Source organism: Pogona vitticeps, chromosome 5 (assembly GCF_051106095.1).
Source record: "Pogona vitticeps strain Pit_001003342236 chromosome 5, PviZW2.1, whole genome shotgun sequence".
In the NCBI taxonomy this organism is placed as follows: Eukaryota; Metazoa; Chordata; class Lepidosauria; order Squamata; family Agamidae; genus Pogona; species Pogona vitticeps.
The window spans coordinates 194,859,114-194,882,978 of record NC_135787.1 but is presented as its reverse complement, the minus strand read 5'-3'; the positions used below and the strand labels follow the sequence as shown (position 1 = coordinate 194,882,978).

General features: G+C 53.4%; 1 protein-coding gene across 5 annotated transcripts in view; it reads right to left on the bottom strand.

Moving 5' to 3' along the window:
* Positions 1-23,865, bottom strand: part of FLNC (filamin C) — an 81,725-nt gene that overhangs the window by 20,858 nt on the left and 37,002 nt on the right. For all 5 annotated transcript variants that reach the window (XM_073002414.2, XM_073002413.2, XM_073002416.2 and 2 more), the window contains 22 exons: positions 23,128-23,265; positions 22,274-22,400; positions 21,635-21,771; positions 21,136-21,329; positions 19,992-20,105; positions 18,988-19,131; positions 18,148-18,271; positions 17,662-17,822; positions 17,094-17,184; positions 16,555-16,724; positions 15,887-16,004; positions 14,436-14,698; positions 12,306-12,903; positions 10,263-10,436; positions 9,473-9,635; positions 8,242-8,402; positions 6,562-6,729; positions 4,946-5,069; positions 4,351-4,507; positions 3,631-3,820; positions 3,277-3,300; positions 484-731 (listed from right to left, as the gene is read on the bottom strand). In XM_073002414.2, coding sequence (XP_072858515.1) covers positions 484-731; positions 3,277-3,300; positions 3,631-3,820; positions 4,351-4,507; positions 4,946-5,069; positions 6,562-6,729; positions 8,242-8,402; positions 9,473-9,635; positions 10,263-10,436; positions 12,306-12,903; positions 14,436-14,698; positions 15,887-16,004; positions 16,555-16,724; positions 17,094-17,184; positions 17,662-17,822; positions 18,148-18,271; positions 18,988-19,131; positions 19,992-20,105; positions 21,136-21,329; positions 21,635-21,771; positions 22,274-22,400; positions 23,128-23,265 — 3,788 coding nt within the window. The remainder of the gene's footprint in view (positions 1-483; positions 732-3,276; positions 3,301-3,630; positions 3,821-4,350; positions 4,508-4,945; positions 5,070-6,561; positions 6,730-8,241; positions 8,403-9,472; positions 9,636-10,262; positions 10,437-12,305; positions 12,904-14,435; positions 14,699-15,886; positions 16,005-16,554; positions 16,725-17,093; positions 17,185-17,661; positions 17,823-18,147; positions 18,272-18,987; positions 19,132-19,991; positions 20,106-21,135; positions 21,330-21,634; positions 21,772-22,273; positions 22,401-23,127; positions 23,266-23,865) is intronic.

The following is a 23,865-nucleotide window of genomic DNA, read 5'->3' as shown; positions in this document are numbered from 1 at the left end:
TATATATTTCTGGGGATTTTCCTTTTCATATTTTTAACAGTTTTCAGACCATGGATAAGTCAATCCGTGGGTGCTGATCCTGTAGATAAGAGGGTCCAACTGTACCGCAGTGAAGACTCTGCTCAGGACCTGCGTTTGATCCTAACAGCTGGCCTGTGGTTGACTCAGCCTTCTTCCATCCTTCTGAGGTTGGTAAAATGAGGGCCCAGCTTACGGCAGGGATGGCAGGGGGGCAAAGGGTCGCCTGCCTAATTAAAATGTTCACCCAGAGAGTGTCGTAAGCACCATGGGGGGGGCAGTCCAGAAGCCGCTCGCTTTTCGCTGCTTTAGAGAGCTCGCACAGAAAAGGTGGTGGCTTTTTGGTCGGCCGGATGAACGAAGTGCCAGGACCCCAGATTGTGGGTTTCACGGGGGGGGGGGCACTGCTGGCGCTGCCCTAGCCCAGGCCTCCTGCCCGCCCCTCGGCCTCCAACCCCTACTCACCACGACATGGAAGGGGCTGTTGGGGATCTGCTCGCCTCCAAACCGGATGGTGATGACGTATTTGCCGGGCTCCGGAGCGGTGTAATAGATGTCGAAGGTGCCGTCGTGGTTCTCCACCACGTCCACGTCCAGCTCGGCCCCGTCAGGGGTGGACACCTTGCAGGTCACCTTCCCCTTCCCGGCCGCCTTGGCGTCCACCGTGATGACCGTCTCCTCCCCGATCTGGATGGTGGGGCCCAGGCAAGTCCCTGCAGGGAAAAGGGAGCCATGTCGAAAAGGAAGTTGTGCGATCTGGGGGGGGCACCTGGATTCCATTCCCTGGACACCCCACTGGAGGTTGGAACTAAACCTGGGGCGGACTCAGCGCTCCACCGACTCTGGAGCCAAGCGCCTCCACTGTCGGCTGGCCGTGGGGGTGGGGGGTGGGATTGGCCACAATTGTTGGTCTTAAATAGGGGTCGCGCCTGGGCCATCGGGCTAAACATGGACAGTCTGTCAGTCCCAGTCCGGAGGTTTTTCCCAATCCTCATCATCAGTTCTGGCCTTTCTCCACCGCTGTGTGTGTGTGTGTGTCTGCATGTCCTGCACCGTTGAACCCAGGTCTGACACTTTAGTCACTATTTATTTATTTATTTATTTATTTATTTATTTGCTTGTTTGTTTGTTTGTTTATTTGATTGATTGATTGATTGATTGATTGATTGATTGATTGATTGATTGATTGATTGATTGATTGATTGATTGATTGATTGATTGATACCCTGCCCATCTGGCCTAAAAGGCCACTCTAGGCGGCTAGAGTGCAGCGGCTCTTGGGGTGGCCAGAAAGGGGTACAAAGGCCCCGTTCTCCGCTCCAGCATAGAATCAAGGAGGATAGCATGGAACCAAAATAAGAAACGATTCTTTAGTTCCGGTATCTTATACGTTAAGTAAGGAATCGTCCTGCAGCATCACTGCAAGAGAGAAAGAAGGGGGAAATCCAGAATTACTCAGCTCTGCCCAACGTGGGCTTTAGTGTCACCTTCCGGGAGGGGGGGGTCCTCAAGCTCCGGCAGTCCCATGGACTTCGTAAAATCTGCATGTTTGGGGCTAAACCAATTCCCGATTGTACCTAAGGAAAGCTTGCCTGAAGAGAAAAGTCTATTTGCCTGCTTGTGGAAGGAGAGTTAAAGATGGGGCCAGCCTGGCCTCCAGTGGCAGGGAGTTCCAAAGTCTGGGCCCAGCGACAGCCCCAGCCCCTAGATCTGCCCTGTGCCGTGTGATTTACTCTGGCAGGCAACCCCTTCGCCGCTGCTTCCTTCCAGCCCGTCCTGGTTGTGGTGCAAGGTCTTGAACAACCGGGGAGGGCAGGGGTCGGATCTGGCACCCACCCCTCCGAGGGGAATCCACGCCCGAATGTGAGGCGAGGCCACCCTGGGGAGAAGCAGTGCTTGAAGATGTCCCAGTAAGGCTGAGGCATCTAATCGGCCAGCAACCCAATTCGAACCATGCCATCATCCAGCGAACATTCAGAACATTCACAGGGCCTCCTGCCCCACCGCCCTGTCCCTGAAATGACCCAGAGACCTTTTTTTAAAAAAACCTTACAGGCTTTAAGGTTTTGCTCAGACAAGGAGCCACGAGATGGGGCCACCAGCCCACGTCTCTGTCGGTGGAAGAAAGAAAGCCCAGATCCACCACCGGGCCAGGCAGGGCAGGGAGACAGGATCCGGGAAGGGCCATCTACAGAAAGGTGGTCACTCCAAACAATGGTTTTAAAAGGACCGAGCTTTTTAAAATGCAACTCCCTCTCGGGCTGCTCCACTTAGGGATGATCTGGTCAGAGACTGCCGTGGGTCAGAAGTCAGCAGCAAACCCCACAGAATACGGAACTTCAAGGGAAACGGTTGCCTAAGCAGGCGTCCGATGGGGGAAATCATGACCGTTCAAAAGAGCTGAGATACGGAACGGCACGACTCTCCAAATCGGACGACGGCTCCCGCGGCCACCGTCCGTCTTGGCTGATGCTCAGAACGGCAGTCCAGAAAAGAGAATTTTCTGAACGCTGGCCACTCTTGGTGGCCTCGGCGGAAGACCTCGGACCTGTTTTGTAAATTCTTTTTTTCGTATTTCTTTTCCCCTAAAGCTAGGAGGTGGAAGGAAGAAAAAGCGCTCGGAGGGAAAACGGAAAGAACTGGACCCGTTTAGCCTCCAGAAAAGGAGAATGAGGGGAAAGAGAACCAGCACTTTTCAAAGACATGAATGAAAGGCTGTGCTACAGAGAAGGGGCAGGATCTGTCCTCCTTCAACCCAGAGTGCAGGACACGTCCCCATGGGCTCAGGTGACAGGAAGCCAGATTTCGGCGGAAGATCAGGAAAAAACGTCCTAACTGTTAGCGCAGTGCGACAACGGGAGCCCATGATCTCGGTGGAACGGGGCGAGCGCTCCAACACGGAGGAATACAAGAGAAAATTTAGACCAACCCTCGGTCAGAGCTGCTTTGATTTGGATCCCTGCCTTGAGCAGGGGGTTGGACTGGATGGCCTTCAAGGCCCCTTCCCCTGATGCTAGGATTCTACGAAAAAGGCCACCTCTAATGCAGCTCGCTCTGTTGCCCAGAGGGAGCGGGACGCGGGTGTGGGGAGAGGACGAGCGGAAAGGCAGCCGTCGGGAACAGCTGGAAAAGATCTGGCTTTGGGGGCAGGTGCTTGGACCCGCCATCCCAAAAAGTAACTTTTCCTAGCTCTGGATGAGGCCTCTGAGCATTCCCACGTCCCTGAATTCAAATCTCCACTTTGGCATCGGTACTTACCCAATCCGTGGCCTCCGATGGACACTGAAAGCAGAAAGGAGAGTTTCAATGAGCACCGGGGGGGGGGGGGTGCCTGGTTCCTGGACCAAAGGAGATTTTTGGGGCAAGGGGACGGGAGAAGGGATTTTTTGGGGGGGGTACCTCTAAACACAGAGTCACTCAGGCCGACTTGGTGCCTCTGCTTAGGTTCTCTTAATTTTTCCCACAGTGGCCAAACGAGAGCAGGAATCCCAGCCCCTTCTCTGGCCTTTGGACCCCAGAGACAGTTCCCGTTGCCCTTCTTGGAGGAGCTGAGGCCTTTTCTGGAGAGGCCAAGGCGGGTGGGGGGGGTTAGGGTTGGGGGGGGACACTCACCGGTGACCAAGCACTTGCTGGCATCCCCAGCGGGCAGGGCGTGGATGCGGAAGGGCGAGTAGGGGATCTCGTCTCCGCCGTATTTGATGGTGATGGTGTAACGTCCCGTCATGTCGGGAACGTAGGACACGGTGTAGGTCCCGTCTCCGTTGTCCCGGATGTTGGCTTTCTTGGGTTTGCCTTCAGGATCCTGTGGGGGGAGGAAATCATGAACTGCTTTCTGTCTAAAGCTGAATTCACGGGGGGGGGGTTGTAAAAAATCTGGGGGCACATTCGAACCCGGAACAATTTTTTTTAAGGGTCAGGATTTGTTGGGAAGCAGGGCGAAGGGAGTGGCTCTGAGCATCTGCAAAATGCAAGTCTCTCCAGCAAATGAACAGAACAACCAATTTTTAGGGGGTCTAGGATTGGGAGGAAAAAGGGGGCCCTGCATCAGGGTGCGCTGACTCCCACGGAGACACGAGCCCCACCACCTCCTGCGTCACACGGGGTCCCAGAATCTGAGCATCGGTTTGCTAACTGTCATTTCTCAGGTTTGATTGAAGCTTTCTTGCCAACTAGAGGACGTTCTCCCATCCTGTGCCTTTCTGGGGAAAGCGAGCAGACCCTCAGGCGGTCCCCAATGGACTTCTGCCGTTATCCCTTCCTCAACAAAGCAAAGGTCTCCCTCCCCACTCAGCCCCCTCTCCCCCCCCGGCCCGACAGGGGCCCAGCGCGCACCAGAATCTGGACGGTGAGCAAGCCCTCGCCGGCATCTCGAGCATCGATGGTGAATTCGACGGGCAGGCTGGCCGGGATGCCAGAGGCGTTGAGACCGGGGCCGCTGGCTCGCACTTTGCTGGCGTCGTGGGCCGGGAGGACCTTGATCTTGAAGGGGCTGGAAGAAGGGAGAGCAGTCAGAGAACGGGAGAGTGGACCCTGCTTCAGGGCATCACCTCCTCTCCGGGTGATGGGAAGGACAGGGCTTTGGAACAGTCTGAAAACGGAGACACCCTCTGATCCACCAGCCACGGGAGAAGGGAAGGGATCAAAAGCGGCGGAGGTTCCTGACACAGCCGACGTCTGCCCAGGGAACCTATTTTGGCTTTGCCCTGGAAGGGAGGGGCGGCAGAAGGGGCCTCCTGGAAGACAGACGGGCACAGCAGGCATCAAATGGAAACCATGGGAAAGACGCTGGCCCTTGTTTTTCCCCTTGCAGAATCCGGATCGGGTCCCTTCCGCCAGGGATTCACACTCGCAACGGGTGAATCGGGAAACTTCCCATTGCACCCCACCCGGGACCACTGCTGCACCCCCTTCCCCCCCCCAAGCTCACCTCCGGGGCACTTCTTGTCCAGCGTACTTGACGGAGACGGTGTAAGGGCCGTCAGTGGCTGGCGTGTAGTTCGCGGTGTGGGTGCCGTCCCCGTTGTCCCGCACTTCCACCGGCTCAGCCATCCCTGGGCAAGTGGGAAGGAAGGAGGAGTCACCCTCTCACCGGAACTCCTTTCTCCACCCAAGGCAGGATTCGGCCAGCCACGCGCTCCCCAAAATGGGGAGAGCACCCCACTGCTGAAGGGCGATCTTTGTAGAGGGGGGATGGAGGGAAGATGGGCTCCGAGGGACCTCACAGGGACCCGAAAGCCTGCATGCCGCCTGACCCAAGCCAAGTGGGCACGATGGGAGTTGTAGTTCCCCACACTGGGAGGTGCCAGATTGGGGAAGTGGGTGCAGAAACCGTGATGTGCACAAACACCCAGACCAACTGGAATATACCCTTTTGGCACTTCGGGGGCCTTGGACTACAGCCCCCACATTCCTTTAACACTCGCCATGCAGGCTGGGGATTCTGGGGGTTGTAGTCCAAAGCCTCTGGAGTGCCGAAGTATTCTCACCCCTGCTCCACGGCCGGATATCATCCTGCCGGTCATTCTTCACAGGTTCATCTCCGAGACACTCCGCTGTTGACAAATTCCCACCTATTCCACCCTGTTCCTCAGACTAAATTCCAGACCAGGAAATCATTTCTTTTCCTTTTCCTTCCAAATCTTTCTTTCAAAAGGCAAACAACTCCTGACATCCACAAAGCTTTCGGCTTCGCTCTCCTCAACCCATTTCCCCACGCTAGGGAAAAAAGCACCTTTTTCATCCCAGCCAGCATGGGCTCCTGAGAGATTAATCCCCCCATCCCTCAAAATAAATAAATAAATAAATAAATAAATAAATAAATAAATAAATAAATAAATAAATAAATAAATAAATAAATAAATAAATAAATAAATAAAAACACATTTCCAAGTTCTGGTTTCTAATCCCGAGTCCCTCGGCCACATCCCTCTTTGAAACACCAACGGTGCTTCCGTTTGTACAAAAGCCCCAAAACACAACCCCCATTAGGACGTTGTGTGTCTGGTGTGTTGGCTTTTCTCATACAGAGCATTTTCAAATCATTCCTCTCGGACTACAACTCCCATTATCTCCCAGCCCAAGGGGCCATGGCTGGAGATTCTGGGGCTTGTAGTCCAAAAGAGAGAAAAAAAAGATAAAGTTCCACAGCTCTGGCTATTCTTTATTACGGAAGACCACAGACTGTCCTCAGACCAGGGGAATGTACTTTCCTGGACTACAAGTCCCAGTATCCCCCAGCTAGCAGGCACACAGGAGGATACGGGGAATCCTACTCCCCCCAAAAAACAGTCTTTTTCCACCTCTGGTTCTTCCTGTAAACCAGTTGCCATTTCGATCGATCGATCGATCGATCAATCAATCAATCAATCAATCAATCCTTGCTTTTAATTTTCCTGAGCTGGCCTACGCCCCAGAAATGTCTAGGTAAGAGGCACAGACAAATAAGATTTCCACCTTGGGGAAACTCCGGGATCGGAAAGAGCCAGCGCCTCGTCAGGAGCATCGCGGCAGTTTTCCCCCCTCTTCCCCGACCCATCGCCGTACCTGTGGGTCCCAACACCTTCACATCCAGCGGCGCCAGCCCGGCTTTGCTGCAGTCCACCGTGAAGGTCTGCGGGACACGCGCTCTCACGCCAGCCCCCAGCCCGGGGCCAGAGCACTTCACCTTGCTGGGATCCACCACGTCCTTGACAGGAACGCGGAAGGGGCTCCCTGTGGAAGGATGAGAACGCCATTGGGTAAAAGCCCCTCCCTTGAGATGCACGGACTTCTAGGTCCTAGGCCACCCTAACCCTCACCCCACCCCACTCCTCTTTGTGAGTGGATTCTTTCAGAATTTGGAAACTCTAACATACTGCATTTTTCCATGTATAAGATGCCCTCATGTATAAGGCACCCCCTCACTTTTCTAACCCAAAATTAAGAAATCTAAGTGGGGCTTAGCAAATGTAGGGTAAAAAAGATCAAAGTGCTGCAGGATGGCTTTGATCCCTGTTTTCTCCCTTTGTGCTAAGCCCCGTGTGGCTTAGCAAAAGGAGGGGGAAAGGGATCAAAGCAATTCCATGACTGCACAATCATTTTGATCCCTTTCCCCCTTATACAGCCACGGGACTGCTTTGATTCTTCCCCCCTCCTTTTGCTAAGCCCCATGGGACTTAGCAAGCAGAGGGGAAAGCAGGGATCAAAGCAATCCTGCAGCACTTTGATCCCTGCTTTCCTTTTGCTAAGGCTTAGCAAGTGGAGGGGATTGCTTTGATCCCTGCTTTCCCCTCCACTTGTGTTTTTTCTCTCCTCAGCTTACTTCCATGTATAAAATGACCCTAAATTTTTAGTCTAAAGATTTTAGACAAAAGTATAGTCTTATACACAGAAAATACGTGTATATAGCCCTCCACATGTATATATAGCCCTCCACATTTTCCAGAAGGAGCCCATTGTCTCCTCTCCACTTAAAATCGTGTCCTTATTTTCCCTCCTCTGGATTGCCCTAGTCTTGAGGGCTGGAAGCTGAGTGTGCAGCTCTCCAGGAAAAAGCTGGCAGAGCAAAAATGATCCGGGGACAGGAGGCGAGGGAATGGATTTGTTAACTTGTTTGCTTTAGAACGGTGGAGTCAGAAGGGGCCTCTGAGGCCATCAAATCCAACCCCTTGCTCAAGGCAAGAATCCAAGCCAAAGGAAATCGGACAGATGTTTGTCTAAATTTTTTTTGCCATGTTATATCTCCTTCTATGTCACAAAGCCAGATTTCAGCAGAATGCCAGGAAAAACGTCCCGACTGTTAGAGCCGCACAACAACAGATCTAATGACCTTGGGAATTGATGAGCGCTCCAGCGCGGGAGGCCTTCAGGAGAAAACGGGACCACCCTCTGTCCGATCTGATTTGGATTCCTGCCTTGAGCAGAGGGTTGGACTGGATGGCCCTTTCCAACTACATGATTCTGACTAAATATCCAGCTTTAGGTAAGCCATGAAATTTATTTAGAGTCTCATTAGCGTCATAATGCTTGATGTCAGGAGCCAAGCAAGGTTGCAGGTGGTGAGTATTTGGAGGTCTCTTAAGTGGGCCTGTCCGTCCATTGCTGCCAGTCGAGAAGTGGCCAGACCAGCCTACTGGGTAGACCTCCTCAATCACTCCATAACAAAGCCTTCTCCGTCCCTGGACACCTCCTGGAAGCCCATGGAGACCAAGCCCTCCCCAACCGCCCTCCATCCTTTCCACCTACCGGGGATGGGGCGCCCCCCGAAGGTGATGTTGACGTCATAGTCGCCCGGCGTGAAGGGGATGTACTCTACGCTGCAGCTTCCGTCCTTGTTGTCCTTGCAGGACATTTTGGCCTCCGACGGGCCTTCAATGGCCAAGCCAAGACCCCCGGTCCCTGCGCCCCTGCCGGGGAAAAGAGGGCACCATATCGTCAGACGGAGCCCTCCCCGACCCAGAGCCTGCAAAGGAGAAATCCTTTCCCATTTCCAGGGAAGTAGGAAATCTACCAAACACCGACCTCTCCCATCCAGCCCAGGAACACGGAAAGAGCTGGCAAGAGCCGAGATCGGAGAGGGTGGCCCAGATCCAGGAAAGTGGTCGCCCGCCAAGAGCGTACAAAAACTGTCTCCAGGTGAACCAGTCAGTCTGGTGGGACATGGAACAACGTCCGGTGTTTCCCTGTCTTTTCCTTATTTTTTTTTTCCTTTACAGGGGCCGTACCTCCGGTCTTTTATCGCCTGAACCGTCCCAGCCCCCAAGGCCAGGCCTTGCCCTTTCCCAGCCCTCATGTCAGCCTCTTCCAACTACACCGGCCGGCAGAGGGGCTGGGCTGCCAACAGGCAGGCAGGTTCACCTAAGGTTCCTGCCATATTTGAAGGCGCTCCCCCCCCCTCGCCAGTACACTCAGAGGGTTCTCAAACACGGGGGGGCCCAGCCTTCCGAAAGCCCATGGATGAAGGACCTATGAGCTATGTCCTAGGATTTCCCTGAGGCTAATGGCACAGCGGTCAGGGAAGTGACCAACCGCCGCCAGCTGCCTTCCGGAACCCTTGGACCACGGAGTTTCAGGAGGCTCAGCCCAGGGGGGGGCACAAAACGCATGGCGCCCTTTCCACCTTTCTCTCTTGGCCCACGGGTGGGCAGGACACAACCCAGCGGCTGGACATGGCACTTCTCAGGGGCCTGTGGGGGTTTCGGAGCCCCCCCCCCACATCCAGCAGTAGAACGGTTCAGAAATGACACATTTCAACGCTCAAGCAAGGCATACGACACCTCGGACACATTGTTCAGACCTGTGGTTTTGAGAAAGTAGAAGTAGGGCTCCCCCCCCCCGCCGCCCTTTTGGGTCCCTGTCTGGTCATCGCCCAGGGCCCGTAACTCCCACCCGATGCGCTCAAGTGGCCCACCCCTGTCTTCGCTGAGTAACTGCCACCGAATCGGTTCAGCCTTGAAGACAAAGAGCGGGCGCCTACCTGGTTTCCACGGTGAATCGGTTCGATTTGTTCACCAGTCCGCCCTCAAGTCCAGGGCCATAAGCCCGGACGCGGCTCGGATCGCAGCCCTCGGTGACGCCCACCCGGAAGGGGCTCTTGGGGACCGGCACGTCGTCGTAGGTCACCTCCACGAGGTGCACCCCTGAGAGGGTCGGCGGAGAGACAGAGAGACGGTCAGCGGCATGGCATCCCCTCCCGCTGAACTGGTCAGCCCCCATCCCCTGGCAGAGCCCACCTGGCCTCCTTTACACCCCTCCATCCCTGTAGACCCTCAGCCTAACCCCTGGCTGGAGAGCCCACCACCTTCTGCTCTATTACACCCACAGACAAACTCAGAATCTTCAGCATGCTTGTTTTTTCTATTTTGTTCTAAACGACTCTTTAGCCGAAGGGCGTAAAGGCATTCGGGACGGCAGCTGCCAAGACCCCAGAACCGAGAGAAGGCAACAGGAAGGACTGCCGCCCTATTCTGCCCTCTCGGCGCTGGCCTCTCCCCGGAACAGGAAAAAGCACAGTCGGTGCCAGAAGGAAAGGGATGTGCAGGCATGCTGGGTTTGCAGCTTGTAGGATCCTAGCAGAGAGAGCTCAAACCCCCTAAGAAAGCCACCTCTGAGAATGGCACTTTGGGGCTTCCCTACCTCCGTGGCTCATTTGGATTTTGGAGCGGGAAGAGGTTTGCCCCATGCCTGTAAGCGGGGGGGGGAGGGAATGGGGTCGGGAAACAGAGAAGCCAGGAAGACCGCTTCCGGGGTGGTGGCAGATGTCTTACCATCCTCGAAGGGGGTGTATTGTACGCGGTAAGTGCCATCCCCATTGTCGGTGATGTACGTTTCTGTCTTGGCCCCCGAGGGGTTGATGACGCGCACCTTGATGTGGCTGCCCCCCGTCTTGGTCAGAGAGCGCGCATCAATGGTGAACTCGGTGGTGACCTCACGCAGGACACCTGGGGGGGAAGACGGGGGCAATGAGATTTTTCACTACCAGCTGGTCTCTGCACTCTCTAACTTTTTCAGGGGCGACGTGAGGGAATGGAAAGAAAACTACTTTTTTTTAAAAAAAAATCTGACTTGTTAAAGCCGCCAGAAAAGAGGAAAGAGAGAACAGTAAGGGAATATTTCTAGGCCTCCTTATTGGGAGAAAGGCAGCCTATAAAGAAAATAAACAAACAAATAAATAAAACAAATAAATGTAAACTAACAGTGGGGCAATAGATGGACAGACTATAAATACTCTGGCAGACAAATTGATGTAGAACAAAATAAATGTTTTAACATGAAAGATTAATGCAATTTAGAAATGATGAAATTAGATCAGAGCCTTGGCTACAATCCAGTAGTAAGTCGCAACTAGAGTAGATCCATTGAATCCATGGAACTTCCCAGATCTTCACTGTTTCCGTGGGTTTGCTCTAGTTGTGACTTACCACTGGATTTCAGCCATAGATTAATAAGACTAAAAATAGAGGCCTAAATCTTACAAGTCAAACATTGGGTTGTAAGTAGAGTAGACCCACTGAACCGATGGATGGATGGGTTCATTTTGTTTGTTTGTTTGTTCTGCTCTTCTTGGAACGATCAATACTTTTCATCGATTCCAGTTAGAGATGGGGACGAAGCGAACCCACGAAGCAAAAACCTCTACGAATCGGGCCATGTTGTGGTTTGTTTGGGGGCACTTTGGGGAAACACACCTGCTCAGAATGAAGCCCAATTACTATCAGTTTTGGTCCTGTGGATGCTTCTTTTCTGGGCACATTGTCGCCGGCCAGACGGCCTGGTGCCCCTCCGTCCATTCCCCAGGCAACGCTGGGGTGGACCGAGAGCAAACTTTGTGCAAGGTTGATTGTCTGCCATGGAGACCCAAGTCCACTCTCTGGGAGTAGCTGGTTATAAGAGGCATACCCTGGGCAGCTCAGCTGGCGTGAGAAGAGGATGCTTAGCTAGCTAGTCCTTTCATCCTTCCCCTTCTCTGTTCCCTCCCCAGTCCAGCCCATACTGAGCAAAACCCTGTCTCAAGCTCCCTTGCATGAACCGCTCCTTTAATTTCCTCCAAGGGAGCAGCTACGGGGACGTGATGGCGCTGCAGGTTAAACCACAGAAGCCTCTGTGCTGCAAGGTCGGAAGACCAGCCATTGTAAGATCGAATCCACGCAACGGAGTGAGCGCCCGTCGCTTGTCCCAGCTCCTGCCAACCTAGCAGTTCGAAAGCATGTAAAAATGCGAGTCGATAAATAGGGACCACCTCGCTGGGAAGGTCACGGCATTCCGTGTCTAGTGGCACCGGCCACGTGACCACAGAAACTGTCTATGGACAAACGCTGGCTCTATGGCTTGGAGACGGGGATGAACACCGCGCCCTAGAGTCGGACACGACTTGACTAAAATGTCAAAGGAAACTTTTACCTTTAAGGCAGTTGCTACCGAGCACTTTCCTGGGGGGACCTGTTTCAGGGGGCTTTAACTTGGACATCCAAAATCCCCACTTTGCCAAACTTGGCAGAGGTGGGGAGGAGAGTCAGCTGAGGACCCTCAGTGAGTTTGGGGTGTCTACCTCATGCAGGGGCCACTCTACCCCTCCCAGAGGTCTCAGATCACACGAACTATGAAAGGTTTGTGGTTTGTGACAAGCCATAAACTGCAAACCACCTTTTTCCCAGGTCTTTGCCCATCTCTGACCCTCACATTTCCGTGAGGTCTTTCTCTCTCCTCCGTCTATAGACTGAACTCTTTCTCTCTGCCTCCTTTGGTATTTCCTCCAAAGGACAACAGGTGAACTGGGAAGAGCCGAGGGGCCTCGCTCCACCACCACCTACCTCGTGGTTCCACTCCAGGCCCAAAGACCTTGACGTTGCTGGTGTCCACAGCAGGATCCACGTTGACCCGGGCGGGGAATTTGGGCACGGCGTGCCCGCCATATTTAATGGTGATGGTGTAGGTGCCGGGAAAGGAGGGGATGTAGGTGATGGTGTAGGTCCCGTCGCTGTTGTTCTGGATCACCACCTCGGCCTTGACCCCCGAATCGGAGATGATCTCAATGGTGAGCTCGGCATCGCCCGCCTTGGAGCAGTCGACCATGAAGGTCGCCACCTCGCCCACCTTGCCGCGCTCCAGGCCGGGGCCGCTGGCAGTCACCTTGGACGGATCGAAGACGGGCTTGATGTCGGCCTTGAAGGGGGAGCCGGGGATGTGAGACTCGGCGAAGAGGATGTTGATGGCGTATTCCCCGGGCTCGGTGGGCAGGTAAGACACGGAGCAGGACCCGTCGCCGTTGTCCTGGCACTCGATCTTGGCCTCGCAGGGGCCCTCCACCGTCAAGCCCAGCCCGCCGGTCCCGGCTCCCTTGGTGTCGATGGTGAAAGGCGCAGGCTTGCCCACAAAGCCGCCCTTCAGTCCCGGCCCATAGGCGCAGACCTGAAAAAGAAGCAGGAAATGGACATCTGGCTCCCGTACGTGAACTCCCTCCCACTGAGGGTCTGTAACACAGCATTATGACCTAAAACACGTCTGTTTCTCCTAGCATCGTCTTCCCTCAGCTCCACATTGTTTCCAATCAGATTCCTTTTGCTTTGGGATTGCCACTTGGGGAGACAAGCCAGGGCTTCACACGCACAAGTCGATTGCTCAGCCATGGAGCTTTGAAGGAATTACATCCCTGCAGGAAAAATGTACTGTTGGCTTCTGGGATCCCTGGGCTGAATGACTCTCATCTTGGTAGGCATCCTTCAGTCTAGGGTCACGTGCTCCGAATAGAGGTCTTGGAACAGCGCCTAGTGTGGCTGAGGAGGCCAATTTGAGAGTGACAATTCCTTCCACACGGAAGACAAACACAATCTGTCCCCTGTCCAGGGCCCTGATTTTGCTGCTTCCGGGACTGCCTCTTCGCCTTGGCCTGCTGGACAAGGGTCTCTTCCAATTGGGAGAGGCCATGATGCACCGCCTGCCTCCAGACTGAACGCTCAGATGTCAGGGTTTCCCATCTGTTGAGGTCCATTCCTAAGGCCTTCAGATCCCACTTGCAGATCTCCTTGTATCACAGCTGTGGTCTCCCTCTGGGGCGATTTCCCTGCACTAATTCTCCATACAGGAGACCTTTTGGAATCTGATCCTCAGCCATTCCCACAACATGCCCAAGCCAACATAGACGTTGCTGTTTCAGTAATGATTCTCATAGAAATCACAGAAGAGTGACGTTGGAAGGGGCCTCCAAGGCCATCCAGTCCAACCCCCTGTTCAGTGCAGGAATACCATCAAAGGAGAGCTGCCAGGTGATTATCTAAGTTTTTCTTGAATGCCTCCAGTGTTGGAGCCTTCACCCGCTCCCGAGGTCACCGGTTCCACTGTCGTACTGCTCTAACAGTTAGGAAGTTTTTCTTGATAGGACTCTCCTAATGGCAGTGCTCCCTTCTCCTTCAGATGTACTTCAATGGCCTTGAACCCTTCATATGCTTTTTCCTTCCCATGCTAAAAGGTGGAAATGCCTCTCCCGATGCTCATTTCCTGACAATAACTCATTTAAGCTAAAATGCCATGCCCTTTTTGGGTCCCCTCCCTTTCAGCTTTATTCCCACTCCTTATCTGTGGCCTCCGGGAATTTCTTTGGAATTGAACGTGGCCCCCAGGGTGCAAAGGGTCCCTCACCCTCATTTTGGGACAAGATAAATGATCTCCGGAGATCCAGAAACCACAAAAAAAAAACATCTGGGGAGGTTTATACCACCACTAGCCAAAACTCTTATGGGTTGGCTTTTTACAGAAAGATCGCATGCTGTCGTGGCCCAAAAATATATTTTCCCCCAAAAATGGAAACAAACTTGAGGATGAGGGCTACGAGGTAACAGCTTCCTGAGATATGTTACTTTGACAGAAACACTGAGAGTTTCCACCCGCGGATCGTTCGCATGCCACTGCGCCTTCCTTCTAAGTCACTCGTGCCAGGGACTCACCTTGGAGGGGTCTGGAGGCATGACGGCCTCGACGGTGAAGGGGCTGCCCGGGACGGGGTGCCCGTCGTAAGTGACGTCCACCTTGTAGGGCCCTTCCTCCGGCGGCATGTACTTCACCGAGTGGAGGTGGCTGCTGGCGCCCGTCTCCACCTTGCAGGGGATCGGGCGGCGGGAGGGTGAGCTGATCTTCACATCTACCTGGCCTTGACCCCCGGCTCCCTTCGTGTTGATGGTAAATTCCTGGTCACGACCCACGTCCACCTCTGTGGGGAAGACGGAGAATGAAGAGGGAAACATGAAGGTCAGCCCGTCCCGTCGGGAGGAAACCTCCCCAGCCCGCCTTGGTCACAGAATACAACAACTTGGGTCTGAAACCAGTAACCCACAGAGAGTTCTGTGGCCTAGGGTCAAAGGATGATTAGACAGGATCCATGGCCAAGGAATTTTGAGGCAGTTCTTAGGTGAGATGGTTGGTGGTTTTTTTACAACCTCGCATGCTGCTTGGAGAAAGTGTGGTTGGGAGGAACTGTCAATCTATCATCACTAGCCAATTATTTCTTCCCTGTCTCTGAACTCAAAGAGAGCCCCGCCTTCCTGCTCAGGGCTTTTTCCCTCTCTGTGGTGGAAGGCAGTCATGTTTGTCAGTGGGCTGCTTGATTTGTTCAATTGCAAAGAATGAAACTTTTTATCCTTGCTTCTACTAATGCTTCAGAGTGAGTTATGGAGACTCTAAGTGAGAGCTTCGTGCGAAAAGAGGTGGACTCATCTCTTCTGCTCTGCGCATCCCTTCCACTGCTGCTGCACAGCTCGAGGTATTTAACCAGAAAATCCAAAACTCTACAAGAAAGATGGCCTTTTGGAAATGTCAGATAAAAGAATGGATGATACGTTCAGGTGGTGAATGCCTGTAAGAGTTAGAGGCACAATTCCTATGGAAGGCCTCGACTAGCTGTACCGAAGGAAACTCAAACTAACAAGCAGGCACTTAGTCCAGAGCCTGCAAAATGAACAAGGCAGAAGCTGGCGATGCATGTCTTGCATTCACCTTCGAAGCTTGATCAAATCCACATTTACCCAGCAGCAAGCAGCACATTGAGTTCAAGGAGGCCTGCTTTTGAGCAGACATACCTTCGACTAGAGCATCAACAACTGATTGGTTTCTATCGTGCCCTTACGAGGGAAGGTCTTTTGAATGAACCCAAATGTTAAAAGTCCCCACCACCACCCCCAGGGCACATAAACAGGACAAGTGGAAAAGATTTGGAGGAGATTCCATCTCATTTGAGATTTCCCAAATTTGCTCGGTGTGTTCCTGGAGCACCAGAAAATCCGTTGGCTTCACCGTCCCCATCCAGGCAGAGGGCGGGCAGGTTTTCCCCGTGCCTGGCCATGGCCTCCGGCTTTGGCCCGCTCCCTCCCTGACCCCTTCCACTCCCCTTCCCCCTACTTACTGTTGTTGAGTCCTTGCACTTTGACCTTGCTGAGGTCCAGGGGGGGCGCCACGTTCACTGGGAAAGGGCTCTTGGGAATGGGGTCTCCTCCGTAGGTCACAGTCACTGCCATGTTCCCCTAGGTGGGGACAAGGGGGGGGGGAAGCAGGTCAAGGCCAGGTGCAAACGATACATCTGTGTTTTTGTGTGTGTGCATGTATCCCCTTCCTAACACAGGATTGCATGTCTCAAGGTTGCCAGGTGTGTCCAAAGTGGTCCATGAAAACCTTTCCCAGGCTTCAGGAGGGGTGGGGAGAGATTAGAAGACCCATTATTTATCATTTCCCAAGTGGAAAATGGAAGTCCGCTATGGAAGTCTTTGGACTTGGGATGCAGCATCTCTGAAGCATGAGGTTCTGCTACATCCGAACCCATCTTCCGTGTTCTTCACTCTACCAATGCTGCCAATTTGTCTGACCGTTCTCCTCTTCCTTTTAACTCACAATGATCAGCTGTAACTATCTCTCCCTTTCTCACTGGCCGTAGGTTAAGGGATTCCGGTTGCCAGAAGGCTGGTTAAGGAAGCTTTGATTTCAGGTGCCCTAAAGTGCCCCTGGATGCTTCTGCTAGGTGTCCAGGGTGGGAGGGCAGGACCCGGAAGGAAGGGAGGGAGCCCGGATCCCTCTCACCTGTTGCACGGCGGTGTATTTGACGGTGTACGAGTAGTCGTGGTTGTCAATGATCTCAAAATCCCGCACCACCTCGCCCTTGATGGCCCCAGCAAAGTGGACGTCCAGCTTGGCTTTGCCGGCCCCCTTGGTGAAGACGGTGAAGTGGGTGGGCTTCCCGACCTCCACGCCTGGGGAAGAAAGGTCGCCATGAGGCCGGGCAGCTGGGTTGCCTGGTGCCGACCCTCGCCCCATGGGACACAGCTTCCCAGCACCACCGCATGGCTGAGAGCCACACACCCAACCCTCCCCGAACACATCCTTCAACTGGGAGATCCCGTAAGACATAAACATTTTTAATGGTGTTCGGCCAATTATCCTCTCTTGTGTCGTAGCTTTGTGAATTCTGGACTGCAGAGAAAGAAGTCCTATCAATGCCATCTTTCAGCCTTCAGCCCCTGGATTTCGATTCTCTCCACGTTCTCTCCTAAGGAATTTCGAGAAGGGATCCCATCGGCTGGGCCGTCTCCCCTCATGGCCTCACCTTGACCCTCACTCACCTGTCCGGTTGAGTCCCGGTCCCTCTGCCTTCACTTTACTGGCATCGTGGGAAGGATCCACCTTGATGTGGAAGGGGCTGATGGGGATCTCCTGAGGAAGCAAAAGAAGGAAGCCGGCTGAGTGGACACGATCCAAGAGTACCGGGCATCTGATTCTGCTCCCGCCCTTTGGCCTGCATCTCCAGGAACAGGCGACACCGTTTTCTGCCTCCGAGCCCTCTTTCTAGAGCTCACTTTTAAAAATGAGAACTGCCGAAGCTTAGGGTGGCTCACAGGTTCAGGAGGAGGAGACTATGACCCCAAAATCTTCTTGCAGAAGATGATGGTCGGCGCCTCCATCAGAACTTGGAAAAAGTTTCTTTTGTTGACTGCCTCTCAGTTAGCCAACACGTTGGCTGGGCTATTCTGGGAATCATTGTCCTAAAACCTAACCTGCCTCTGGTTTCCAGCACTCAAGATTATCCTTGCCCACTGGATAGGTCAAAGGTTACTGGCAGGGCTGTTCCTTTCCATCCGCTTTCCCAGCATCCTCTGCCCCCTGACAGCCCCGTCACTTCCTGCCACTTACCTGGTTGGCGAAGAGCACCATGATCGTGTAACGCCCGGGGCCAGGTGGGGTGTACTTCACTGTGAAGGTGTCGTTGTCGTTCTTGATGATGTCGAAATCGATGTCGGCCTCTACCGGCCCCACCACGCCAGGGGCACACTTGATGCCAATGCTCACGTCCCCTGAAAAAGAGCCAGGGGGGCACCTCTGTGAGTGGGACCTGCCAGAGGTGGGAAGACCCGACTTCCCCCTACAAGCTTGTCTCTATGACATTTGGGCCCCACTCTCTCACTCTCCTGGAAATTAGAGCCAGGAAGGATGAAAGAGGAGGGAACCAGTCAGCCAGCGATGGGCCTCCTCCAGGGCTGACAGCTAAGCAAGCAAGAGCAGCCACAATTCAACCTACACCTTGTGTCGGTTTGCTGATGCCCAATCCTCTCCATCAGCTATCCAAGGGATTTCATCCCCTCCACTTCCCCAGCACAGATGTTTCTCCCCCATACACACCTTGGCCAGCTTCGCTGCAATCCACCGTGAAGTAAGTGGGCTCATTGGCTTTCAGCCCCGTCTTCTCGACTCCAGGACCGTACACCTTGACTTTGTCAGGGTGGCTTCCTTCTCCCACAATCACCTGCCAAGGAGGAAGAAGGTGACATTCAAGTTCAGGATTTGGGGGGAGGCATAGAACGGATCTTCCCATTGTGACAGGAGGGGAGAGACAGGGATCTGGTGGCAGCGGCAGGATCTGCGAAGCACAGCTTCACGTGGCGCAGCACCTTCTTAGGGAACTCACGGCCACCAGAGACAACAGCTATAACTGATTTGAGGAAGTTTTAGGTGGGATTCAACATGCCAGAGGAAGATCGGTCCATAACTTTGAGATATAATAGCTGTACATCTCCCTCATCAGAACAATGCTAGCCTAACTCTGCCTCCATGATCCAGTTGCAACCTTTTTTCTTGAAATGTCTAACTAGATTCTTGCTCAACCTTCCCCCACCCAAAGGCCCTTTTAGATGAGTTGGGTTGCATCATCCCCAGGGATGATGGGAACTTTAATCAAGCCCAGGTGGAAGGGACTGGGTAGGGAAATAGGCTGAGTGAACTGGTCATTTTTGAAAACAGGATGCTGGGACACACAGATACCTGATGTTATCCTACCACTTCTTTTCTGGTGCTCTCCAGTAGAGAAACTTTTCCTAGCCTTAAATCATTCACGCACAAAGCAGATCCTCCCTTCACTGACAGTGTCCCTTGCCCAACCTCTGTCATGTGGCTAATACATGAAAAAAACAGTGTGGGGGGGTGGTTGGGGGACCCCAAGAAAGGACCCTTGAGTCTACTCACCCGGAAGGGGCTCTTGGGGATGTTGACACCTCCCCAGCTGATGATGATGGTGTGTTTGATGGGCTTGGTGGGGACGTAGACACAGGAGAAGGTACCATCGCCGTTATCCTTGACCTTGATGTCAATGGGGACGCCTTCTGCATCCTGGAGAAGAGAGTCGTTAAGAGAGAAGTGCCTTTCGAAGGCACCATGGCTTGATCCCCTTCCAGGTCTGGCCAAGGGGAAGCTGAGCTTCAGAAGGCCAGCGACCATTTCTCTGGCCTGTGGACCCTTCCAAGGGAGGCATCAACGCTTCCACTGTAATCATTCTATTTTAAAAAAAATCACATCCAGGTTTTTTTTGCAGAGCAGATGTTCTGTGATCAACACAATGGGGTTGAGTTTTTTTAAAGTTTAACTGAACTACATGGACAGGATCTCCTGTTTTGGAAGGGGGGCTTTGCTGGGGATGGAATTTTTGGCCTCCATACCTTTGCCCCATTTCATCCTACTTATTCAAGGACTGGGGGTGGGGGAGAGAAGCCAGGAGCTTCTGGCCAAATGTAGGATTATGGATTCTCTTTCAACCCACTTCAACCTCCAGTTCACGCCACGAAGGCGCATCCCAGTGAGCTTTTCACATGGTTTTTCAACTGTTTATAAATCACTAGCCCTTCAAGCCTTGCCCTACATTGAGCAGTCTTCCGACATTCTAATTTGTCGTGCTTTTATTTCCATCGTTTTTTTTAAACCAATTTTTGAGCTGCTTCATCTCTCTAAACAAAGCAGAAGAAAAACAAAGCGAAATGGGAGCTCCTTGCTCTTGCCCCACAAGGCACATTTCCTGAGACCCTGGTAGAGTTCTCCTCCCTTCCTCTCGGCCACGTGGACAAGCCCAAAGCCTTGGAAGGGGGCCTCCTTTGGGGAGGACTGGCAGGGAAGGGAGAGCCAGGGACCAAAGGAGGTTGGTGGGAAACCAAGGTAAAAGACGGAGCAGATGCAGCAGAAGGTCCATGGCTACCCACCTGGGCGTAGATCTTGAGCGCCGCCTTGCCGGCTCCTCTGGCATCGATGGTGAATTCAGCTGGTTTGTTCACAATACAGCCCGTTGGCTCTAGGCCAGGGCCGAAAGCCTTGACCTGGAAGAGAGAGAGAGAGAGAGAGAGATGAAGGAAGATGGTGGAGTCAGGGCGAAACAGAGCTGAGAAACAGTTCCTTTGCTTAGATCAGCAATTCCCAACCTTGAGTCTCCGGCTGTCCTTGGGCTACGATTCCCAGAAATCCCGGTCAGCACCACTCGGGGCAAAGGCTTCTGGGAATTTTAGTCCAAGAACATCTAGGGACCCCAGGTTGGGAACCACTGGCTTGGAGGTCCTCTCCTCAAAGCACCCAGCGGGCATAACCCTCCTGACTCGGGAGTTTCCAGGAGTTGTAAAGCTTTTCTGGAGTCCAGTTTTGGACTACACTTCAGCCTCCTCAATTCTGGCCCTGCAGAAGGACAGAGAGCTTGGATGACCCAGGCCGGGATGAAAGAGGCGGGGGATACGAGGCTCAGCCATACTACGAGCGAGAAGGATCTTGGAATGGTCGTAGATCACATGCTGAATGTGAGCCAACCGTGTGAGGTGGCTGCAAAAAAGGCCAATGTGATTTTAGGCTGCATTAATAGGAATACAGTCCCCCAAATTCCATGAGGTACTAGTCTCCCTCTATTCAGCACTGGTAAGGCCTCCTTTTGAGTCCTGTGTCCAGTTCTGGATGCTACACTTCAAGAAGGATGCTGACCAATTGGAGCCAGTTCAGAGGAGGGCGACAAAGAGGATCAGGGGAATGGAAACCAAGCCCCAGGAGGAAAGATGGAAAGAACTGTGCCTATCTCCTTTGCTTATGTCAGGAAGCCAGATTTCAGCTGAGTATCAGGAAAAACTTCCTAACTGTTAGAGCAGTACGACAGCGGAACCGGTGACCTCAAGTGGAGGTGGTGAGCACTCCAACCCTGAGGGCCTTCAAGGGAAAACTGGACCACCCTCTGTCAGATCTGTTTGGATTTGGATTCCTGCATCCAGCAGGGGGTTGGACTGGATGGCCTTTGAGGCCCCTTCCAACTCCATGAGTCTGAGAGTGGGCCCGAAAGGAGGGGAAGGGGGGGGTTGGATCCACCAGGGCTACCTTCTCGGGGAAGTATTCGTTGGTGGCGGGCAGGATGTGGGCAATGAACGGGCTGTCCTTGATGTCCTCGTCGTCACAGATCACGTGCACGGCGTACTCGCCCGGCTCTGTGGGCCAGTAGCGCACATCGCACGAACCGTCGCCCTTGTCGTCGCACTCAATCTTGGCCTGCGAGGGGCCCTCGATGGAGAAGCCTGCGGCAAGGGATGGAGAGAGGGGAGAAGCCATCGGTTTAGAGGGAGGCAGGAGGGTGGGGGTGGGGGTTGGGGGGGAGATTCACAGCCAGCCGGCCATGGAAAAGTTACAGCCTTCGACTATCCAAAAAGCCATGCTGGGAGCGGTAGTTTGAGCAGTAACGTTTTAGGCACCGGTGTCTCGGGGACCGTGGGAGTTATAGATGCACCCTCCAAGAATAACTTTTCTGAGGTCTGTTTTTTTCGTATCGCTCCCCCCCCCCCCCAAGACCCTGGCCAGGACCCTCACCACAACCACCGCTTACCCAGAGTGCCGACTTCGGTGCCGATCGCCTCCACCACAAAATCCGCGGACTTGCCCACCACGCCGGTCTCCAAGCCAGGCCCCCAAGCCCGGACCTTCTGCAGCCCAGCCTCCGGTCCCACCTGCACCTCAAAGGGACTGAGGAAGAGAACAGAGAACAGAGAGCCCCAGGTGTGAAGGGGGGGGCAGAATCCTGTCCACGCCAGCAATGTGGCCTGGCTTCCAGCAGCCCCCCCGCCGTGACGAGCCCTGGCTCGAGAGAGACCTCTTCCAAGGCCATCATGCTAGGATGCTAGGTGGCATGATGGGCCACACCTGGTTGCATTGCACATCATGCTGCCACACCCATGTGCATCCACATGTCCAGAGAGAGAGAGAGAGAGAGAGAGAGAGAGAGAGAGAGGAAGGAAGGAAGGAAGGAAGGAAGGAAGAGATGGAGGGATGGGGGGAAGGAAGGAAGGAAGGAAGGAAGGAAGGAAGGAAGGAAGGAAGGAAGGAAGGAAGGAAGGAAGGAAGGAAGGAAGGAAGGAAGGAAGGAAGGAGTCAGCTTGAGACAAATCTTAGGAGGGGAAATAGGGTCCCTGGCACATGCTGCCTGTACCCACAGAATCGCCCCCACACACCACCGCCTTGCTCTCACCTCCTGGGAATGGCGTAGCCACCCCACGTAATGGTCACGACATATTTCCCGGGCACCACCGGGTAATAGTCACATTCGTACACTCCGTCGCCCACCTCACGAACCTTCACCGGCTCCTCTGTGCCTTCTGGAAGAAAAGGGAGAGGGATACGAACCTTTTAACACTCCTCGGACACGTTATAAGGCACCCCACCGAGGCAGGGGCATCAGCCTACACAGACCTCTGTGATCTGGGGGAACTACAGGCTTGTGGGATCCTGGAAGCTCTAGTCCAAAAAATGTAATTTTTCCCCAGCTCAAGAGTTTCCCCCAACATCCAAGCTTTAAACTCAGCCTTTATTTCAAATATTTTTACCCCGCCTTCCTCCTTAAAAAGGACCCAAGGCAGCTTACATCATTAAATGACCATTTATTTATTTATTTATTTATTTATTTATTTATTTATTTATTTATTTATTTATTTATTTATTTATTTATTTATTTATTATTTGTATCCCGCCCATCTGATCTATACAACCCTCTAGGCAATATTTAAAAACCAAAATATTTAGTATATTTAAAAGCCCCAAACAGTAAGTCATAAGTTATAACAGAGCCTCATGACGCAGTGGTTAAACTGCAGTACTGCAGTCAAACCTCTGCTCACGACTCGGGGTTCAATCTGAGGTAGCCGGCTCAAGGTTCACTCAGTTTTCCATCCTTCTGAGGTCGGTAAAATAAGTACCCAGGGTCCGTCTGTCTGTCTGTCTGTCTGTCTGTCTGTCTGTCTGTCTGCCTGCCTGCCTGCCTGCCTGCCTGCCTGCCTGCCTGTCTGTCTAACTAGCTAACTAAAGGGAGGCTCTTCCAGGACTTACTTGGTCCCTTGACCACAACTTTCAGCTCGCCAGTGCCTGCTCCCTTGGTGTAGACTTTGAAGTCGGCCACCTCCTTGACGCGCACGCCCTTCGGCTGGAGCCCACGGCCCATTGCCCGGCAAGCGTTGGGGCTGCAAGCTGCAGAGAGGAGAGAGAAGGCGGCGGTTAGCCTCAGGAGAAAGATTTGGCCCGGATCCGGCTAACTCCGTTCGTCACACTTCACAGACATATTCTCTAGCCCGGTGGTTCCCAACCATGGGTCCCCAGATGTTCTTGGACTGCATCTCCCAGAAATCCTGGCCAACACAGCTTGTGGCAAAGGCTTCTGGGAGTTGGAGTCCAAGAACCTCTGGGGAGCCGAGGCTGGGAACCCCTGCTCTTGCCCTCTGGAAGGACGGTCTCAGAAAAGGTCCCCGGGCGTGGGAAGATGCCCCATGAGGGCGGCCGGCATTCAAGGCCAGCCATGCTACCACCCAGGGGCTGTGGGTAGGAGGTCCTAAACACACACACACACACACATACATTGGACACTTGCACACAGAGGCAGACCCTCTCAGGCACCAGAGCAAGGGGAGAAGAACATCCATGCACCATCACAGATGCAACAAGCAAAGTCACGAAAGCAGAAGAGGGCCTGTCGCCCACGGACGCCGTTCGGGCTCCTTCAGGCATCCACGGGAGAGGGGAAAAAACTCAACAGTGAACTAGTTCTAGCTGCAGCTTATTAGGCAGCGTATG